This window comes from Streptopelia decaocto, assembly GCF_964273445.1.
Source record: "Streptopelia decaocto genome assembly, chromosome: 3".
NCBI lineage: Eukaryota > Metazoa > Chordata > Aves > Columbiformes > Columbidae > Streptopelia > Streptopelia decaocto.
In genome coordinates, this window is record NC_138656.1 from 1,951,196 (window position 1) to 1,967,906 (window position 16,711).

At 45.0% G+C, this 16,711-nt stretch overlaps 1 protein-coding gene across 6 annotated transcripts in view; it reads left to right on the forward strand.

Moving 5' to 3' along the window:
* CCDC85A (coiled-coil domain containing 85A) overlaps nucleotides 1-14,577 on the forward strand; it is a 99,745-nt gene extending 85,168 nt beyond the window's left edge. For 2 of the 6 annotated variants that reach the window (XM_082049089.1, XM_082049087.1), the window contains 2 exons: nucleotides 6,484-6,603; nucleotides 12,580-12,838. In XM_082049089.1, coding sequence (XP_081905215.1) covers nucleotides 6,484-6,603; nucleotides 12,580-12,669 — 210 coding nt within the window. In that variant the 3' untranslated portion in view covers nucleotides 12,670-12,838. Of the gene's footprint in view, nucleotides 1-6,483; nucleotides 6,604-12,579 lie in introns of all 6 variants that reach the window. The other 4 variants (XM_082049090.1, XM_082049092.1, XM_082049088.1 and 1 more) reach the window with 3 other exon arrangements.
* Nucleotides 14,578-16,711: the final 2,134 nt, after the last annotated feature.

Below are 16,711 nucleotides of genomic sequence, written 5' to 3' on the forward strand. Positions count from 1 at the left end.
TTCATTTGGGGGGTTTGCTGTTCCTTTGAGGAACACCCTGGACGTGCGATCAGCAGCAATCAGGGCCCGTCACAGCAACAAGGACACGGGATGGAAACACAAAGCTCCTGGCACCGCTTCCATTCCAGTTGATGGGAGGAATGGGAGTTTGTTGGGCGTTGAGCCAAACCAAGTGCATTTGACAAATCAGCTGAAAATACACGATGAGCTCCACAACTGCTGAAGGTTTCTGGCACAGCTCTTCCTCAATGGCAGTGTTGTGCACTCAGATTTCACCAGCGCTTTGGGAAGAAAGCGCTTTTTGCTTTTTTGCAGGGCCCCTCCTGGCTGGAGCGCTGGGGGGGTTTGGGAGCTGCACTTGGTACGGGAGAGGTGACAACTTGCAGCCCTGAGTGTGACACCTCTGCTGGGTCTCAGCCAAAGAGCCCTTGTCTTGCTTTCTGAGGCTTTTTTATCTCCTCCTGCCACACTTGTCTTCTTTTTCTTCTCTTTCATTATCCTTTCTTTTCACCCTTCTCCGCTTATGTGTCACTCGTGAAAATGCGTTGACATATTTGTTGACACCCTCTTCAGATAAATCGCTCCTTTCATCTATCACTTACGTGTGGGTCTTTTCTAATTTCTTTTGCTTTGCTGGTCTCCCTCCATACATATTAGTTTTCTTTTCAAAACCCCACAGCCATCTAATGTAAAGGTTTTATTAACGTTTAGTGGCAAGAACATTTCCAGAGAAAATGGTTTTAAGTGCTGCCATCGCTGTTCAAATGGAATCTGAGTTGTAGTTCACTCCGCTGTACTGAAGGGCTGCTTTGGCAGGGGAAGTGCAGTTCCACCACTGAGTCAATATTTTTGTTTGATCAGGTGATAGAAAAGGTATAAAAATGCACATATTCACTTAAGCCTGTTAATGTCTCTTCCTGTGCTGCACAGTTATACTGGTTTATAGCACAGTAGTGGGTTTAAGAGTTCTGAGAAGCCATAGGTGGGTTGTGGATTTGCTGTGTGAGTGAGAGCTGTAATTAGCTGTTCATTTTTTGTTGTTGTTTGTTTTTTTCGTTCTCTCAGCTAGCATGTAACAAGATATGATCCAGACCCTTTCATTTTCTGGCCACAAATAGGAATTTTGTGCAAGAAAGCAGATACTTCCTAAGATTTATGGCATGCAGCTGGGTCTTCTGTTGAGAACGCCAAACTGCGCCCGAGCCCGGGCTGTGCGGCTTGCCCTGGTGCTTCTCAAACCCTGGGGTAGGTGAGGGTGTGTGACAGCGCAAGGATTGAGCAGGAACATTGATTTCTGTTTTGCTGGATGAATTTCAGGCCGGGGTAGTTCCCCTGCGGGGCTGGGCCAGAAAGGTCTCGGCAGCACTTGGGCTCTGGCAGTGCCGCTGCCTTCTCCTGCCTCCAGATGCACACCAAACTACAGCAGCGCTGCGGATCAAGCTTTGCTGCTGACATTAAAAAAAAATACGTGATAATGTGGCCAGTGCTCTGGCCAGAACATAGTGCCTGTGCATATTGTAATGAAGATAGTCAGCAATAATGAAGAAAGTATGTAGGGACTGAACGATGGATTCAGATCCCAGTTTACAGCTTCCTGGGCTGTGACAGATCTGTTACGTCAGTGAGTAACTTCAGATAACTGGAAACAGGAGTGTCCTCCCAGCCTTGGAATGGTGCGGGACTGCTGGCCGTGTCTTGTGCTGGGGGAGCGAGATCAGGGCCTGGCACCCACACGTCGATTAACTGAAGATATCCCTGAGTTTTCATAGGGGTAGTATTTCAGGGCTGATAAGCTCAGCTGAAACGTTATGGAAATGCGGACATCTGTCATGTAATGACAGTGAATGCATTTGCAAAAGATCTACTTGGCAAGCCACCCAGTTTAAATTGCTTCAGCTTTTATTTGTTAGAGGGGAGGAGGGAGCAAGAGGCAGAGATGGAGAACTGTCAGACGTTTCCGCCTGCAAACTGTCCTTGTAGTTGAGCTTTACCTCGGTGCTGCGGGGCTGAGCAGAGGCCGTCTGCTCCCTCTCATGGGGGCTTTTCTTCCTGCTGTTCCTCATTCCTTCCTTTACAAGTCTTTTGGTCTTTTTCCATCTCTTTTGGTTGCATTTCTTTCATTTATTCTTGCTGCAGGCACGTTTTTTGTCTTTGCATCCTTGCTAGCCTTTTCCAGTCCTGATATGTTGAAGTGTGAAATAGCAGGCGTGACCCTTAGGCACACACGAGTTTATTTTTAAGCACTTCCAACACTTTCCATTTCCCTCTTTCTTCGCCCTTCCATTAGCTTCTCACATTTTAATTCAACCCATTTCCAAAGCTTTCAAAAACCTTTTTGCTGAGATCTGTGTGTTTTATTTTCCCTCGGCATGGCACGGCTCTAGATGTAAATCCAATTAGACGATGGGAACTATTTGGTTAGTGGTGTTTTGGGTTTCGTTTTTTGTAAAATCTGTGTCACTCCCAGTCCAACACTCTTTGTCTCCTCCCCTTCATAGTGTAGAGAAGAACGGGGAATCCTTCAACCAAAATGTAATTAAAATCCATTGAACAAACCCATGTTACCTAATCATGTCATCAAATATTTGCTGAAAGTAAATGAACAGCATCCCCCCATCCTGTTCTTTCATGGGCTCTCATCCTCAGTTTAAATTAATAGGTCATTAATGAAGCGACTTCAGTTTACAACAGCTGAGGTTGTGAGCGGAGACTTTATCTGCCTGCTGAAAACGGTTCTTTCTGAAGGTGTTACCGGCAGTGGTTTTGGCCACTAGAAATCAGAGTGGGCTTTGAATGCGAGATGCGGATATTTGGATTTTGTCAGCGATATGCAGAAGTCGATATTCTGCTTTGAGAACAGGATTTATGGTGAATAACTGCAACATTTTAAAATTGTGTAATATAAAGGACAAGAATGTTCCCTAAAAAAACTTTTGGCCTTTTGTTTAGTGCGTTATTAATCCAGCAGAGCAACATACTGCAGCTTTTATTGCTTTGTGTTTTCCCTTTCTCCTGCCTGTTTGAAACAAGCTTGCAAACACAGCCTGTGTATTCTTGGAGCTAACAGGGAAACTGAGGGCTGGGGGAATCAGAAAAAGTTTTGCAAATCAGGTAATGATTGAACTGGTGAGGCAGTTACCCAGCAGGAAGGACAGATTGCCCAGCAAACCGTTTGCTTTTGGGGTAAAAGCGGCTGGAGAAGGAGGCCGGGGGCGTTTGCCGAGGTTGGGCTCTGATGGGACCGAGCAGAGCGGTGCCCAGCGGCCGGGAAAGCCGTGTTGTCTCAGAGCTCTGGGAGGGGACACCAGTGTCCTTGGGGCAGAGGGGACCGTGTTTTCTCCTCCTGCATTCTGTGGGGACGCTGCAAGTGGGGCGGCAGCAGCTGCTCCCTCCGGAGGGGCTGCCAGACAAACTGCCGCTGCCTGCAGCTCCGGGCTGCACTTTGTGCTACAGTGCTTTTCATTCAGAACTGTCCTGTCAACAGTGGGATTGAAAAAATGATGTTTTCTGCTGGCTCGAGTAGAAAGGCGCGTGAGGAGTTCTCTCCATCAAAGAGCACCCTGTTCTACACAGGGGTCTCTATTGTGGCCGAGCCCAGGGTGCAGAGCAGGGTTTGCCTCTGGCGCTCGGGGAGAATGGCCTGAGTATCCTTCACATTTTGCAGTCCCTGTGAGGGAGATGCTAAATTTCCATTAATCTAACTTTTTGTTATGTGATATTATGGGGTTGAGTCAGATTTCCTGTGCTTTCTATTCACTAGAGTTGCCTGTTGGCATTCGATATTTTCTAGATGTACTTGCAACAGAAAATGGATCTGCACATTTAGTGGTTGCAGTTCCCTCTATTATCTTTATAGCACAATGTACCCAGAGATATTATGTGGTTTTTACCTATTTCAGACAACGTGCTTTCTGCAGGGGAGTAGTCAGCACACAGTACACGTTAGACTCAGAGGGGGCAATGTGCAAACCTGGGTTCAGCTTGGGCACGAGGGCTGGGACAGGGGCGGTAGGGAGGCCTAGCAGTGTAGGATGAGCAAAACAACCCGAATCTTAGATATTGATGTGCAGCACTGCTCAAAATGACTCAAGATATTTAAAGTCGATACAGATTTCGGCACTATGGAGTCACAACTTCATCCCTTCTGTCCAGTTTGGTTCCACTTCCACAACTTTGTTACTGGATGATAAAAGGTCTGTCTAAAACATGTCAGTGCGTGGGCTGCCTCCTTGGAGAGCTGAATGCAAGTGCCGTGTGTGGAGCTGGAGCAGAGGAAGGGAACGGGGTTTCTCTCCTGTCCCCAGGGTCCCGCTCGGGATCCAGCTGTCATCTGGGCTGGGCAGCAGCAGAGGACACGAGGAAACTGGGCTTCAGGTTTGGAGGGAGGGTGAACGTTGCTGTGCTCCCCCCCCACAAGCAGTAGCCGTGCCAATAGGTCTGCAAAGCACCATTTTCTAGTCTCCGAAGGCACCTTGTTTTCAGACGCTGCCACTTTGGCAAAGTGCCTTTTCCTCTCGTTTTGCTTCGCTGCCTCAGAAACTCGTCATGGTGTCAGTAGTGCTGAGGTGTCCTCAGGCTCGCAGGACTCGCCGAGGAGCGGGAGACCCCCGTCCAGGCTGGTTCTCTCCCCATCGTCTCTGGAAGCAGCCTCCTCGGGCGCAGGCAGAAGCTGGGTTGCCTTTGCGGAGCGGCCTGGCCAGAGGTGAGAAGTCCCTGAGCTGGAGGATGTGCCTTCAGGCTGCAAAACCTGCCTTGATTTTTAAGAAAAGCTTCTGTCTCGTGTGAAGGAGAGAGGGAGGAGGGAGAAGGATGTCCACAGGGGAAATACTAATTTTCAGTCTCCTACCAACATGTGTTGAGAACGCTGGCTGCTTAAGGCAGTGTGTTCACAACAAGTTGCTCATTCTTGTGAAGGGAGACAAAACCATGCTGTGATTTTTATTTTTCATATTCAGGAGACTTTAGATGTACTAATATTTCCAGCCTTTTAAAATAGCAATATTTATATTTTACCATAAAACTGACCAAGGTCTTTGCCAGCTCTGGAGTCAGTAAAGAAACAAAATACTTTGAATTGTAAGAAAACCAAAGCCAACCAAGGGAATTTATCCTGAACCAGAATTGCTCCAATCTGCTTTATTACCTCTTTTCCTTCCTCTTTCATTTCCTTTCCCAAAGTATAGCATTAAGTCTGCCCAGTCACTAACAGATCTATAAATCCTTCCCAAAGGAAAAATACGTCCTCAACCTCCCTCCATACATCCCAGCAAATTGATAATAGTCTTTGCTGCGGAGAATTGCAGGATGATGCACTGCACTGCGTGTCGTCAGCCTGGCCATGGTGCTGGGTTTGCACAGCACCCATCGCTTGGCTGGGCGCTGGAAGAGAGTTTGTGCACCAAATGATTTTGTATTTAGACTCAAAGCACCTTCTCCATGGGCTTAGCATGTGCAGCGTTCTCCTTTCTTTTAAAATTGCTTTTAGGGTGTTTTAATATGTGAGGTTCAGTCCTGCCGAGGGTGGCCGGGCTGGGCAGGTGCGGGGTTGTCCCTGCGATGTGCCCTCTGGGCTCACCCTGACCCTCATGTACAGAACATAAACTTGCTTTGGACCGGGGTACTTGGCAATTAAACAATTCCAGGCAGACTGGATCTGTGAAGTTCAGCCTCATGTCATCTCTCTATGCCCTTTTTCTCCCACACCCACCTTCATCTTTCCTATTGTTTAGATTATAGACAACCCCAAAAAGACGGACACGTGCTGTGTGTTCGCTCAGCGGGGCAAATTATGCCCATCGGGCACTGATTTTGATCAGAGGCTCTTTCCACTGTCATTATTTTTCCTTCAGAAAAGCATTCCCCACACATTCCAGCAGGAATTACTGCTACATTGTTTCTTAATGTTTCCTAGTCTCTAAGAAAGGAACTTTTAATCTCTCAGTCTCTGAAATGTTTTTTTTCTTTATATGTGTGTATATATATATATTTTTTAATTTTTTAATTCTTGGTGAAGAATGGCAGTGGAGAGCAGGTCAGGCAGCTCCCGGCCCCCTCCCTGCTCTGCTGCGCCTGAGCTTGTCGTGCAAACCTCGCAGCAACGTTTGAAAAATGGGAGTTTTGTTGAAGGAACAACCTCCAGAACTGTTGGGATAAAATTAGATGTTCTCCAAAGCTTCCTCTGGAGTTGAAATCTCTGAACCTCGCAGCGCTTTTGTGAGGCAACATAGGTACATAAGGAACTTTATTACTATGTCCTGATTTTCCAGATGGCCACCCTGGAGGGCCAGAGCGTTTGGGTGACACTCCACAGCAGCGCTCAAGCTGCCTCTCATGGACCTCGGTTACTGTGGCACAGAAAGAGGGGGACTTTGGAGTGAAACATGCCTTCTCAGCCTTTTTAAAAACAACAATAAATAACTGACATTTGTTTTAAATAGTTACCAACCCTTTTCTTTATTAAAGAGTGTTTAATTTTTTGCGAAGGATCCCATTAGGATGGCCGGAGGGGCGGAGGGGAGTTACCGCTCTGCAAACGAGCCAGCCAGCGGCAGTGGACATGGCTCGGCCTCTCCGCAGCCTGACTCGGTGGTAAATGCTCTGAAGGTAACGCTCCTCCAGTACAGTCCATGCAAAACGTCCTGTCTGTTGCTCAACACGTGTCGTATTGTCCTGGCAACATTCCTGTGCGCACCGCTGGGATGTTGCTGTCATGAGCGGGGTTGTTTTTCTGTTTGTCACTCATCGCATCTGTGGCCTGTGTGTTTCTCGGGGCAGGGCTGCAGCCTGTAGCGTGGGGGTGATGCCAGCTGTAGCCTCTCTCCAAATTACACTCGTACGGTTCATCTTGGAAGCTGATAGTGGCATTTTTCTGAATAAGCAAGTCTTTCTACTTCATTTAGGGTGCATATTTGTTCTCCAGCGGAATATAACGGTTACCTATAACCCATGTAGAGAGAAATACCTTAATGCAAAGATAAAGCCAATGCGCATAGTATATTCATAATAGAAATAGCAGAACTTTGGGCTGAAGACCATGCAAGGTCAGCATTGAAACCTCTGTGCAAGCGGGTGTGATTTACTCTAAGACAGGGCTGGATTGCAAAGGCCTGTGTTGCCTTGATAAACAGCAACAGGCCCAAGCAACCAGAGGGGTGAATTTGCAAGTTCTTTCCTATCTTAACAGTAAAACTCTTGCAACTAATGAAACTTAGAAAGCTGTTGCAAGATGCAGTGGTTCATCAGGAGGTCTGAATCAACATATGGCTGAGTTCCCTGTCCCACTGCAGCACAGACCTCAGCTGTCCCTGCTCCTGCGAGATGACTAAAACCCTATGGGGCCAAGCAGAGACTCCGTGTTCCCATCTCCTGACGCTGGCTCTCACAGGATTGTTTTCTGGTCGTCTTCACTCCTGTACCTCACTCATTAGCTAACCTGCTTCAATATTCATTTGGTTAAGTGGGTGTTATTCCCCACCTATACAGATGTTGCAGGGACATACTGGTTATTTGGAAGGAGTGGGTTTGCACTCCCTCAGGGGAGAGCTGGAAGGGACTTGTGTAGGCGTTTGCTCTGTTTTTCAGCTTCATGGAGATGCACAGTGAGAGCTCAGTAGTGCTGCTGACTTGCCTGGACATCTGAGTTTATGCGCAGTGATTATCTTCCACATGGCTGGGTGACATTGACTTCTCCTCTGTGAAGCCTGAGGAAATAGGTTTATGCAAGTGAGCTGTGCACAAATTACAGCAATCAGATCCCTTTCTGTAACATCAAACTCGGGCTCAGGGCTTCACCACAGCCCCCTTGCCTGTTTTTCTGGCTCCCAAAGGGGAGAAGCAGCAGCAAAGCACTTGAGCCTCTCTCCACACACACACACAGTTGCAGGTCCCCTATCTGATGGCCGCCCCGAACCATGTCCCCATCTCAACATTCTGTCCCCAATCGTGCCGGTCTTGCCCTCTTACAGGAGAAGTGTGATGAGCCACCGGACCAGCAGTGCTCGAGGTCCCATGTGCCTCTTCCACATCTTTCACCTGCTGTTGCCTCAAAAATAAAGATATGCTAAGTAATTTTGTCCAGACATCGTGCATAAGTATCCAAAAAAGCCTTTTGTAGATCTCTTAAAACACTCATTGGCAAATACGCTTCCCTGAATGGAACACTTGACAACCTGTAATAGCTGGTTAGTGGAAGTGAAATGTTAGAACAATGGCTGATGCGTTGGTCGCTGAAATGGACTGATAAGAAATACACAGAATGTAGTTCTATATGATGTGAAAGCTCAGCTTTTAGTTTGCTAGGACATATTGCAGCAGGCGGAAACAGCTATGAATGATACTGTTATGTTGAAAATGGAGAGTGAGCTGTCAGCTAAATGGACTGCCCGGCCATCCCCAGCCCCAGCCGGGGAGGAGACCCCAGAGCTCCCGCTGGCATCCCTGAGGTCAGGTGAAGGAGGAAGAACAAGCCAAAGTAAGGAGCCTGCTTTTCTTTCCAGAGTCAGGAATTTGGAAGTCCTGCAAAAAAGGAGTAGTCTTGGTTACAAAACCTCATTGTTAGTGCCATCCCCTTCTGCACAGCAAGAAATCTAAAGAGGAGGATTGTGTTTTAAAGGGATGGATCCATAAGAAAACAGAGGGAGACTATTGCTAAAAATAGTGCTGTTTTTTTCCTGAGTAATGAGGAAGCACTAAAAAATAAAAGAAGTCATTGCCTGTGAATCTCTCACTGGTGGAGACAGTGGTGAAGCAAAGAGCTTTGTTGTGCAGCTGGGCTGAGAAAAGTTCTTCCATGACCTGATCCATCATTCTGGATGGTTGAAGGGAGAAATTGCCGTGTGTGTCCCCACGCCTGGGCCCCGGTGATTCCCCCCACGCTGCCAGTGCTTCTGGTATCACTGGGGATATATTATAGAAGTAGATATTTTATATGGCAGATATTTCTTTTTCAAGTTGTTAATGACCAAACCGCCTGCTTGTGCAGGAGGTGTGCAGATTTCACACAGGTTTGCTTTGCAGACCGGGCTTTATGTTTAGGGAATGATGATCCTTCTCTGGTCTGGCTGCCTGAATAACGGAGGGCACGGGCTTCCCTGAGAACCTCACATTGGCTTTTCCTGTCCTGAGTTCAGTGTCACCTACTGGAAACTCCACCGTGCCACCTACAAGTTCAATTGAGGTGTGCTTTCATCGATGACAAGGTCTGAGGCTAAGGGTATAGGAGTTGCTGCAGAAAATTAAGTGTTCTCTGGTACCCAGGAGGTCAGGCAAGAAGATGTAATGATCCCTCCTGCCCTGAAATCCAGGGCACTCTAATCAGCCTAATTATCTTTAACTGCAATTGGCCAGTTATCTGTGTGTGCCCATCCTCAGGAACGACGCACCGAAGCTTCAATGTACTGCTGCTCTTAGTTGGGGCTGCAAAACAAATTTGTAAAAGAAAATGTCTTTTTTTTTGTTCTTTTTTTTTAAACACACCCTTGTCTAGGAAGCTCAGGAAAATAGAACCCAGCGGGCTGCTAAAGATTCTCAGTGCCGCCTTAGTGAGACAGAGAAAGCTGTGGCTGGAGAAATGTGCAGTGTAAGTTTAAGGTATTCAATTTTATATTCTGTATCGAGCCTGGAAACACCTGAAGATGCAAAGTATTTTTTTGTTTAAATGCTGACCATATGCCCTTGAAGATTTCCTATGGAAATTAAGTCAGTTCCTGTTTTTGTAATGCAATTACTCTTTTATTAGGACGCTGTCATTCTAACATGTTTGTTAGTATTGATCAGAAGTATCTATGTGTGGTAATGTATCTGGGCTAAAGTACTGCATGACTCAGCTGACCCAAATTTATCCTTCGTAAGAACAAAGTTTGGCAAGTATGATGAAGTCTGTCAGGCTCAGCTTCCCCATCTGTACGATGGCACCGATGGATTCTCCTGCCTCCACTATTCCTTTGCAATTTATGGATAAAGCAGCGGTTTCCATCAAATACATATTTAATAGTAATCCATAAAAGTTCTCATGATGTAAGTAATGCGACTTCTAAAATGCTAATATACTGAATTTGGCATTATCAATTCATTTTTGTAAATCCCAAATACATACTTGTATTCTGCCTTGTGTCTTTGTTCCCCAGCCGTCCGAAGCTCTGCTGCTGGCATTGAAATGCAGCCTTTTCTTCTGACTTCTATCATCTGCATCTGATTTGTCTATTGGTTTATTATTATACTTTATTAATATTTATTAAATACTCGGTTATTTCCTTTCTGGTCTTAGTTACTCTTATATTCATCTAGTCCATACTGAAAGTGGATTTGTGATAAACTAATTATAATGTTTCTCTTCTTTGGCATTGTTGTTTTGCCTGTGAAAACAGTGGAAAGATGACAAGTTTCCTTTTGGGCTCTATAATTTTGGTGCATAGTCTGGATTGGTACCAAGGTGCAATTTTGACGTATAATTCATAGTGTAGGAACTTTATGGTGTTATATCATCTCGTTGATATTTTATTAAGATAACGGATGTGGGAATTCTCTCCTCAGGATGTGCATGTTGTATTGGTACCACCTCATCAACAACATGCTCGGCAACAGTTTTGCTTTGTATTTATACACTTGCATTATCTTAGGAGAACGGAGCAAGATGTAGCAGCAGGGTTAGAGGTAGTTTATCATGTATTAGCGAGCATGGAGGTAATTTTAAAGCACAGGAGCATTCTGAAATTTTGAGTGAAGTTTTTTAGTACTTGGTCTTTCCAGGGTTGTCTCGTGTGTGTTTGCACCTTCCTGGCAAACAGGGTCATTTGTTCTGCTGGAAATAAAGGACTTTGAAAGTGTCACCTTTTACTTTATTATTGTGTCAGCAGTAGCTGCTCGGTAAATATTGTCTAATGTTTATTGACCAGAAACATTGTTGAAAGGCATGTGTAGGTGTAATGTGCCTTCTCACAAAAGCCATCCAAGAGGTCTTTCTTTTTGATAATATCATTAGGAAAATCAGCAACCAAACGTTGGAAAGGAACTCCCATCTCATCTAATCCAGCTCTGCCGTTTCCAGCGACTCAGCCGTAGCTGATTTGGGAGGTTTCACAGCAAACCCGTTTTTCCTGCTTCCACCGTGGCTCAGCGTTTCACAACACAGCAAACGTAGCTAAAACACACGCATATTTTTATGACAACAACGTGATTTCACCCGTTCACCTTCTGATTTCAGGCTGCAAGATTCTGGCCATGTGGGAAGTTTGGAGGGTTCGGGTTATGCCGACCCATTAGTGTTAACGACAGTTCCCTTTAAAGGACTTTAATTTGTTTTGGCCCTGTGTAGTAAGAATGCAGTCTTATTGCCTCCAGTCTTGGAGTGCTTCTGGTTTTCCTGCTTTTACTCAGTTTTTCCTTAGCAAAGGCTCAGAGGACACAGATTATTTGCCCATCTGTTGCACAGAGTATCAGTAGGACCTTGAGGTTGTAGGAGCTGGGGCTGCTGGTGTCTTCTCAAGCTGTCACCTCCCCAGGATGCAGTGAACGCAATCCCTGTTCACTCCTGCGCTTTAGGCACTCGGAAAATACAAATAATAAATAATGACAACACAAAACAGGTTTTGCCTTTCTCAACAGTCATTTCACTGTTTCTCCAGAGATTAGTGAGCGGTTTAGTAGCAGTTACACTTTAGTTGGTTGTTAGTTGATTAGTATTAAACAGAAATAATCTTAAATTGCAATACACAGTGAGGTGGTAATCACCACTCTTGTTTCTGGTGGCCCCTGCAAGAGATTCCTGGTGATACGACACAAGCGACTGATTCTCCTGCTAATAACCAGTCAATCTTTTTATCAATCGTTACAAAATACTTCACTTTTTTTGTTGTTTGTTTAATAAATGATGGGCGTTTTTAATTCCATAATCTTACCATGGTTATTATGCAATCATAAATGGGAGTAAATGTGAGTATGAGGAAGGAAACCTTCATAATGCATAGTCCACACTTAGGAAAAAGTTGCTAACCTCTACTAAATTGTAGATTTTGCTCTGGTTCAACAAAACAGACAAGCATGGGTAGAACAGTGACTACGTGCACAATGCCTCTGATCTCAAGGAAGAACAAATAAAATAAAACAAATCCTTTTAACGCCTTGCTTGATTTTAAGAGAACAAGTAAATTCTTTGAAAACAGGGAGAACTGCTCCGTGCTTTTTAAACTAGAAATGTTGAGACTCCTCTGGCCTGAGCTTCGTGCTGCTGAATTGCATTCTGCGAGGGATGTGGTTTGGGAAATAGCTGGACGAAGTTTCCTCTGAGGCCTGTAAATGTCCTCAGTCCCGTATCTGAAGCACAGAACATCCTGGTGATGCACGTGCTAGTTTATTTGTCTCTGTTCCTGACCATTTTGACCTAGAAGCATGTGCTTTGTGTGTTCAGAAGGAATGCTGTATCCCTGGAGAAATGTTCTCTTCTGCCGTGTGTCCTCCCCTCTGTCCCTTCCTGTGCTGCATGGGCTGCTTGACGAACCTGTGGCGTTCCCAGGCGCATGTCTGTACCAACACCAGCACGTCTGGACCGCTGCTAACGACATCTCTTCCCATCCCTCCCTTTAGGTTGTGTGGAGGAAACTTGGAGATGCTGCAGGGTCGTGCCCTGGAATTAGACAACATTTGTCAGGAAACCAGTACAAAGGACCCATGTAAAGGCCCTGAGCGATTCCTCTCTCTGCAGAGACAGGGTTGGAACTGCCGATAAGAGACAGAAGCGAGTGTGTCCACAGCGCCGTTCCCCTGACGCCGGGGTGTCTGTGTGTGCCGCAAGACGCCTGGTTGGAAACTAATAGAGCCCGGAGGAGCCGCGTTGTCAGCCTTCCCGAAAACTGCTGTTTCGCTATGCTGGCTAGTGAAACGCTAACGCTGCATCGTCACGTCAACACCCCACACTTAGAAGCACTGAGGTATTTCCATCCTAATTGAAAGATAATTGGGATTCGGCAGGAGTTACATGAAATAAGTTTTCTTTTGGTTAGTTACAGTGAATCTCTAGTAAGTCTGAGCGAATTTTCCACTGGATTTAACGGAGGTTTTTCACCAGACTGGAGAGACATGGATAAACTGTGCCTTTGGTCTCCACAGTTTCGAGAAAGTCACTTCTTAGTAACTCACGCTTCGGTCTGTAAAATATTGGTTAATGGTGCTTAGGCAATTTCCAGCTGATTTTCTTGCTTTGGTAGAATACCTGCCTTTGGAGGTGCTAAAAGACCATGAAGTCTCCTAACCAGCCAGTAGTGTAGCATAACTACAGTACTTGTAGTGAAACACAATTTCTTTCTAAGTGGAAGTAAAGATAGCTTTCTTTTGGATTCTCTTTGATGCACATCTTCTGAAGACGTGGAGGATGTTTGCAGCCCTTAAATGGTCAGAATACTTAGGTATCACTGTTACAGGTCTTGAATCAGAATTTCCATCAGAGAGTTTTTTTGGAAAGCAGTTTCCAATTGTCAGGATGCTAATTTCTTCTGTTTAATTTAGAGACATGCTGATTTATTTAACAAGAGTCTATAAAGATCTAAGAGATTGCACTGCATTATTAAAAAAAAGGCTTTTCTTGCCACCGTAGCTTTCTTTCAAAGAAAAAGGTTTTATTATACTCAGAGCATGTCTTTCATTATTCTGAGGCAGAAAGCTCTTGTTCAGATTGCCTGAGATTTGACCAGAAGGCGCCCTAGATGTGCTTAGTTTATTTTTATCTATCTGTATGATACTCGTTGTGTGTATTGAATTGCAATGATAGGTATTTTGTGTATATCTAAAAGCAATGATAGTTTCATGTATGAATGTGCAACAGGCTTGTGACTGAATGCTGTTGCTTTACTTTTTACCATAGCTGAGCATCAAAAAGACTAATAAAAGTTAAACAAAATAGGAATGCAACAGTTCCTGGGTTTCTGGTTTGTTCTTGGTTACTAAGATTTGAGCCAAAGGCAGAACCTCTGTTTTCTCGGAGCTTGCAACGTGCTGTATTCGTGGGCTATTTGCAGTGGAATGTAGCTCGGTTGCTGTACAATCTTTTGTTATATAGGAGTATGATGTAAATCTGCTAACTGTCTTCAGAGAAAATGTGTTAATTTGCAGCAGTAATTATATTGGTTTCTGTTGGTATTTTCACTTGGTACCATTGGACGTGAGGCCTCTGATCCAGCATTGCTTTCTCGGGCAAAACTCCTGTTCCCTCCGTCTCCCTGAGTTGGAAATACAGAATCTCACCTTCTGTTTCGAAGCATTGCACTCTTGCATCATTTCTTATATATTACCCAGCCCAAATAGTTGTCTGTTATCTTTACGCGTTGTTTTCTCCCATACATATTGTTTGCATAGTTAAACTTAAATTGTTGTATTCCTATATATCTATATATATGTATGAAAAGCTGTAAAACATGTACTTGTGCCTGCAGTACGTATGTGCAGGGGCTAATCTGAGGGACACTGGTGTCTTTTGACACTACACTTGTGTAAATTTTGATACTGTATTAAAACTATTTTTTTACAGTTCTGCATATGATTGGGTATCAAGTATCTGTGTTCCTCTTAGCAACGGTAATAAATTATACAACCTCACCATTGTTTGCTCTGCTTTCATGACCAAAGCCGTGAGGTGTTCAGGCTCACATGCAGTTTGCTTTGTTAGAAATGGTGGGAAATTAGCTGCATGTTGTGGATTTTTGTTCACTTTCTTTCCAGGTGCCTTAAAAAAAAAACAACCCCAGATAAATGGACTTGCTTGTATCTTTTATGCTGAGGTAGCTACTCTAGTGCATGCAGCAGCTCCAGGTGCGATGCATTGAGTCCCCAGCTCCAGGACACCTGTGCGGGACCTGTCCCACCAAACCTCAGTGCAGCTTTGAGGTGAGGACAGGGCAACATGGAGCTCCCAGAGCTGTTTTCTTCAGGTAAGAGATGCGTTCGTGGTCCTGGGGAGGCTGGTTGTGTCCTGCTGCGTGTTGGTGGCCTTCTCTGCCCCAGGACAAGCTAATAAATCCTGTGAGTGCTCCTAAAATTACAGCTAATTAAGAGGAGAAAGTGGGCAGCGTGTGGAGGGTCAGTGCTCTGGAGAGGTCCTGTACCTGCTGCTATGTCTCTGTGCTAATGGATATAAATTGCTGTGGTAGTTACAGACCTTCATCTTGCTCTCTGCCCACACGGTCAGGTGCTTTTCTGGAAAATGTGATTGCACCAGGCCTCATGGATTCCTCATTCAGTCGTTTTTAGCATCATTCTGCTTCAGTTGAAAATTTGCACATGTTGTTATGGGGTCATTCCCAGCTTCTGAGCTGAGCATGAATGAGCTCTAAAATTCACTATGCGAGTGAATTTTAAATAGCGAGTGGATTTTACATTCTGGAGTGGAGAAAAGCTGTTTTGCTGAAGGGTTAGAAGGTAAAGAATGGCAGTTTGTTTTTCAGCAAGTGAACGGTTTCGGTGGAGCCCGTTCCCCACAGGTTGCGGTTGATGGACATGTTTATGAAGGCAGCCTGAAGCCTGTGTGCCTTTTTGAACATTTTGAGCACAAACGGCCTTTGGGGCGTGGGGACGGCGCCTGGCCCCGCGCTCCTTGTGCTGGTCAGACACCCCACAGGCCTCTCCGTGTTGCTGTGGGGCACCCCACAGCAAACCCCACTCTTGCCAGAGCACAGGCTTGTTTAATTCTTTGTTAGTTTTTGAAATAAATCCCACGGTGGTGTGAATTCATTACACTGATCTCACCAGTTTGATACAGAAGCAAGTGGCTCAGCCACTCTTTTCTGCACTCTGTGGGGGGTACAAGAGGGGGGAAATCTTGATGAGACGGTCTTTTCTTGTGAATTCTTGGTATATAGTGCTAAGACCTCCTTATATCTCCACACTTGCGTTTTCCAGGCTTGGGTGAACCATGGACACAGAGACCCCAGCCACGAATGTCCCCAAGCCAGCAACGAGCTCTGCGCCTCCGGTCACCCAAAAACCTGAAGGTAAGAACAGCTGACTCAATAGCGGCTCTGCCTGGATTTAGTGCACAGAGGTTCTGCATTGTTTAATCAACCAGCAAACAGTTTGCTGGGCTGCCTCGTGGTTGTGGTATTTCCTAACACATGTGCTCAGGCCCAGAAGTTAATTGCAAGATGGTGTTTGCCAGAGCCGGCAGCTTAGATCTGATATATAAAGTGTTAGGATCGATGAGGAAGGAGAAACTGCAGGCAGGGTAAAGAGCAAATAACATGCTTGCTAGTAACAACTCTTGGTTTTGGTGGGGTTTTGTTGTTTGCATGGTGTTTTTGTTTTGTTTTAAACCAAAACACACAGATCACAGCAAACAAAAACCACAAAACAAGAAACACACACAAAACCAACCAACCAACAAAACTTCCCTCCCCTCTTCATGGTCTCCAGTCTCTTCATGTTTTTTTTTAATCTTAGAAATACCATGATGTGGTTGAGATATTGAATATGTGAACAAGAAACTTTAATTGTTATGAAAAGCCAGGTGCTGGGGCCACTTCACAAAAAGGTCGAGGAGGAGGGGAAGGCTGAGTGAGACTCCATGGGATGCACCTGGGCACTCCTGCTGACTTTGCGGGGGGGTCAGGCAACTCAAAAATGGTAGTCTCAATGAAAATAAAGTTTTAAATAGTCTTACATAAATTAAAAATATTGTAATGATTTAAAAAGTTGAGAGAGAACATGGACTAGAGACATAGACTTTACTTGT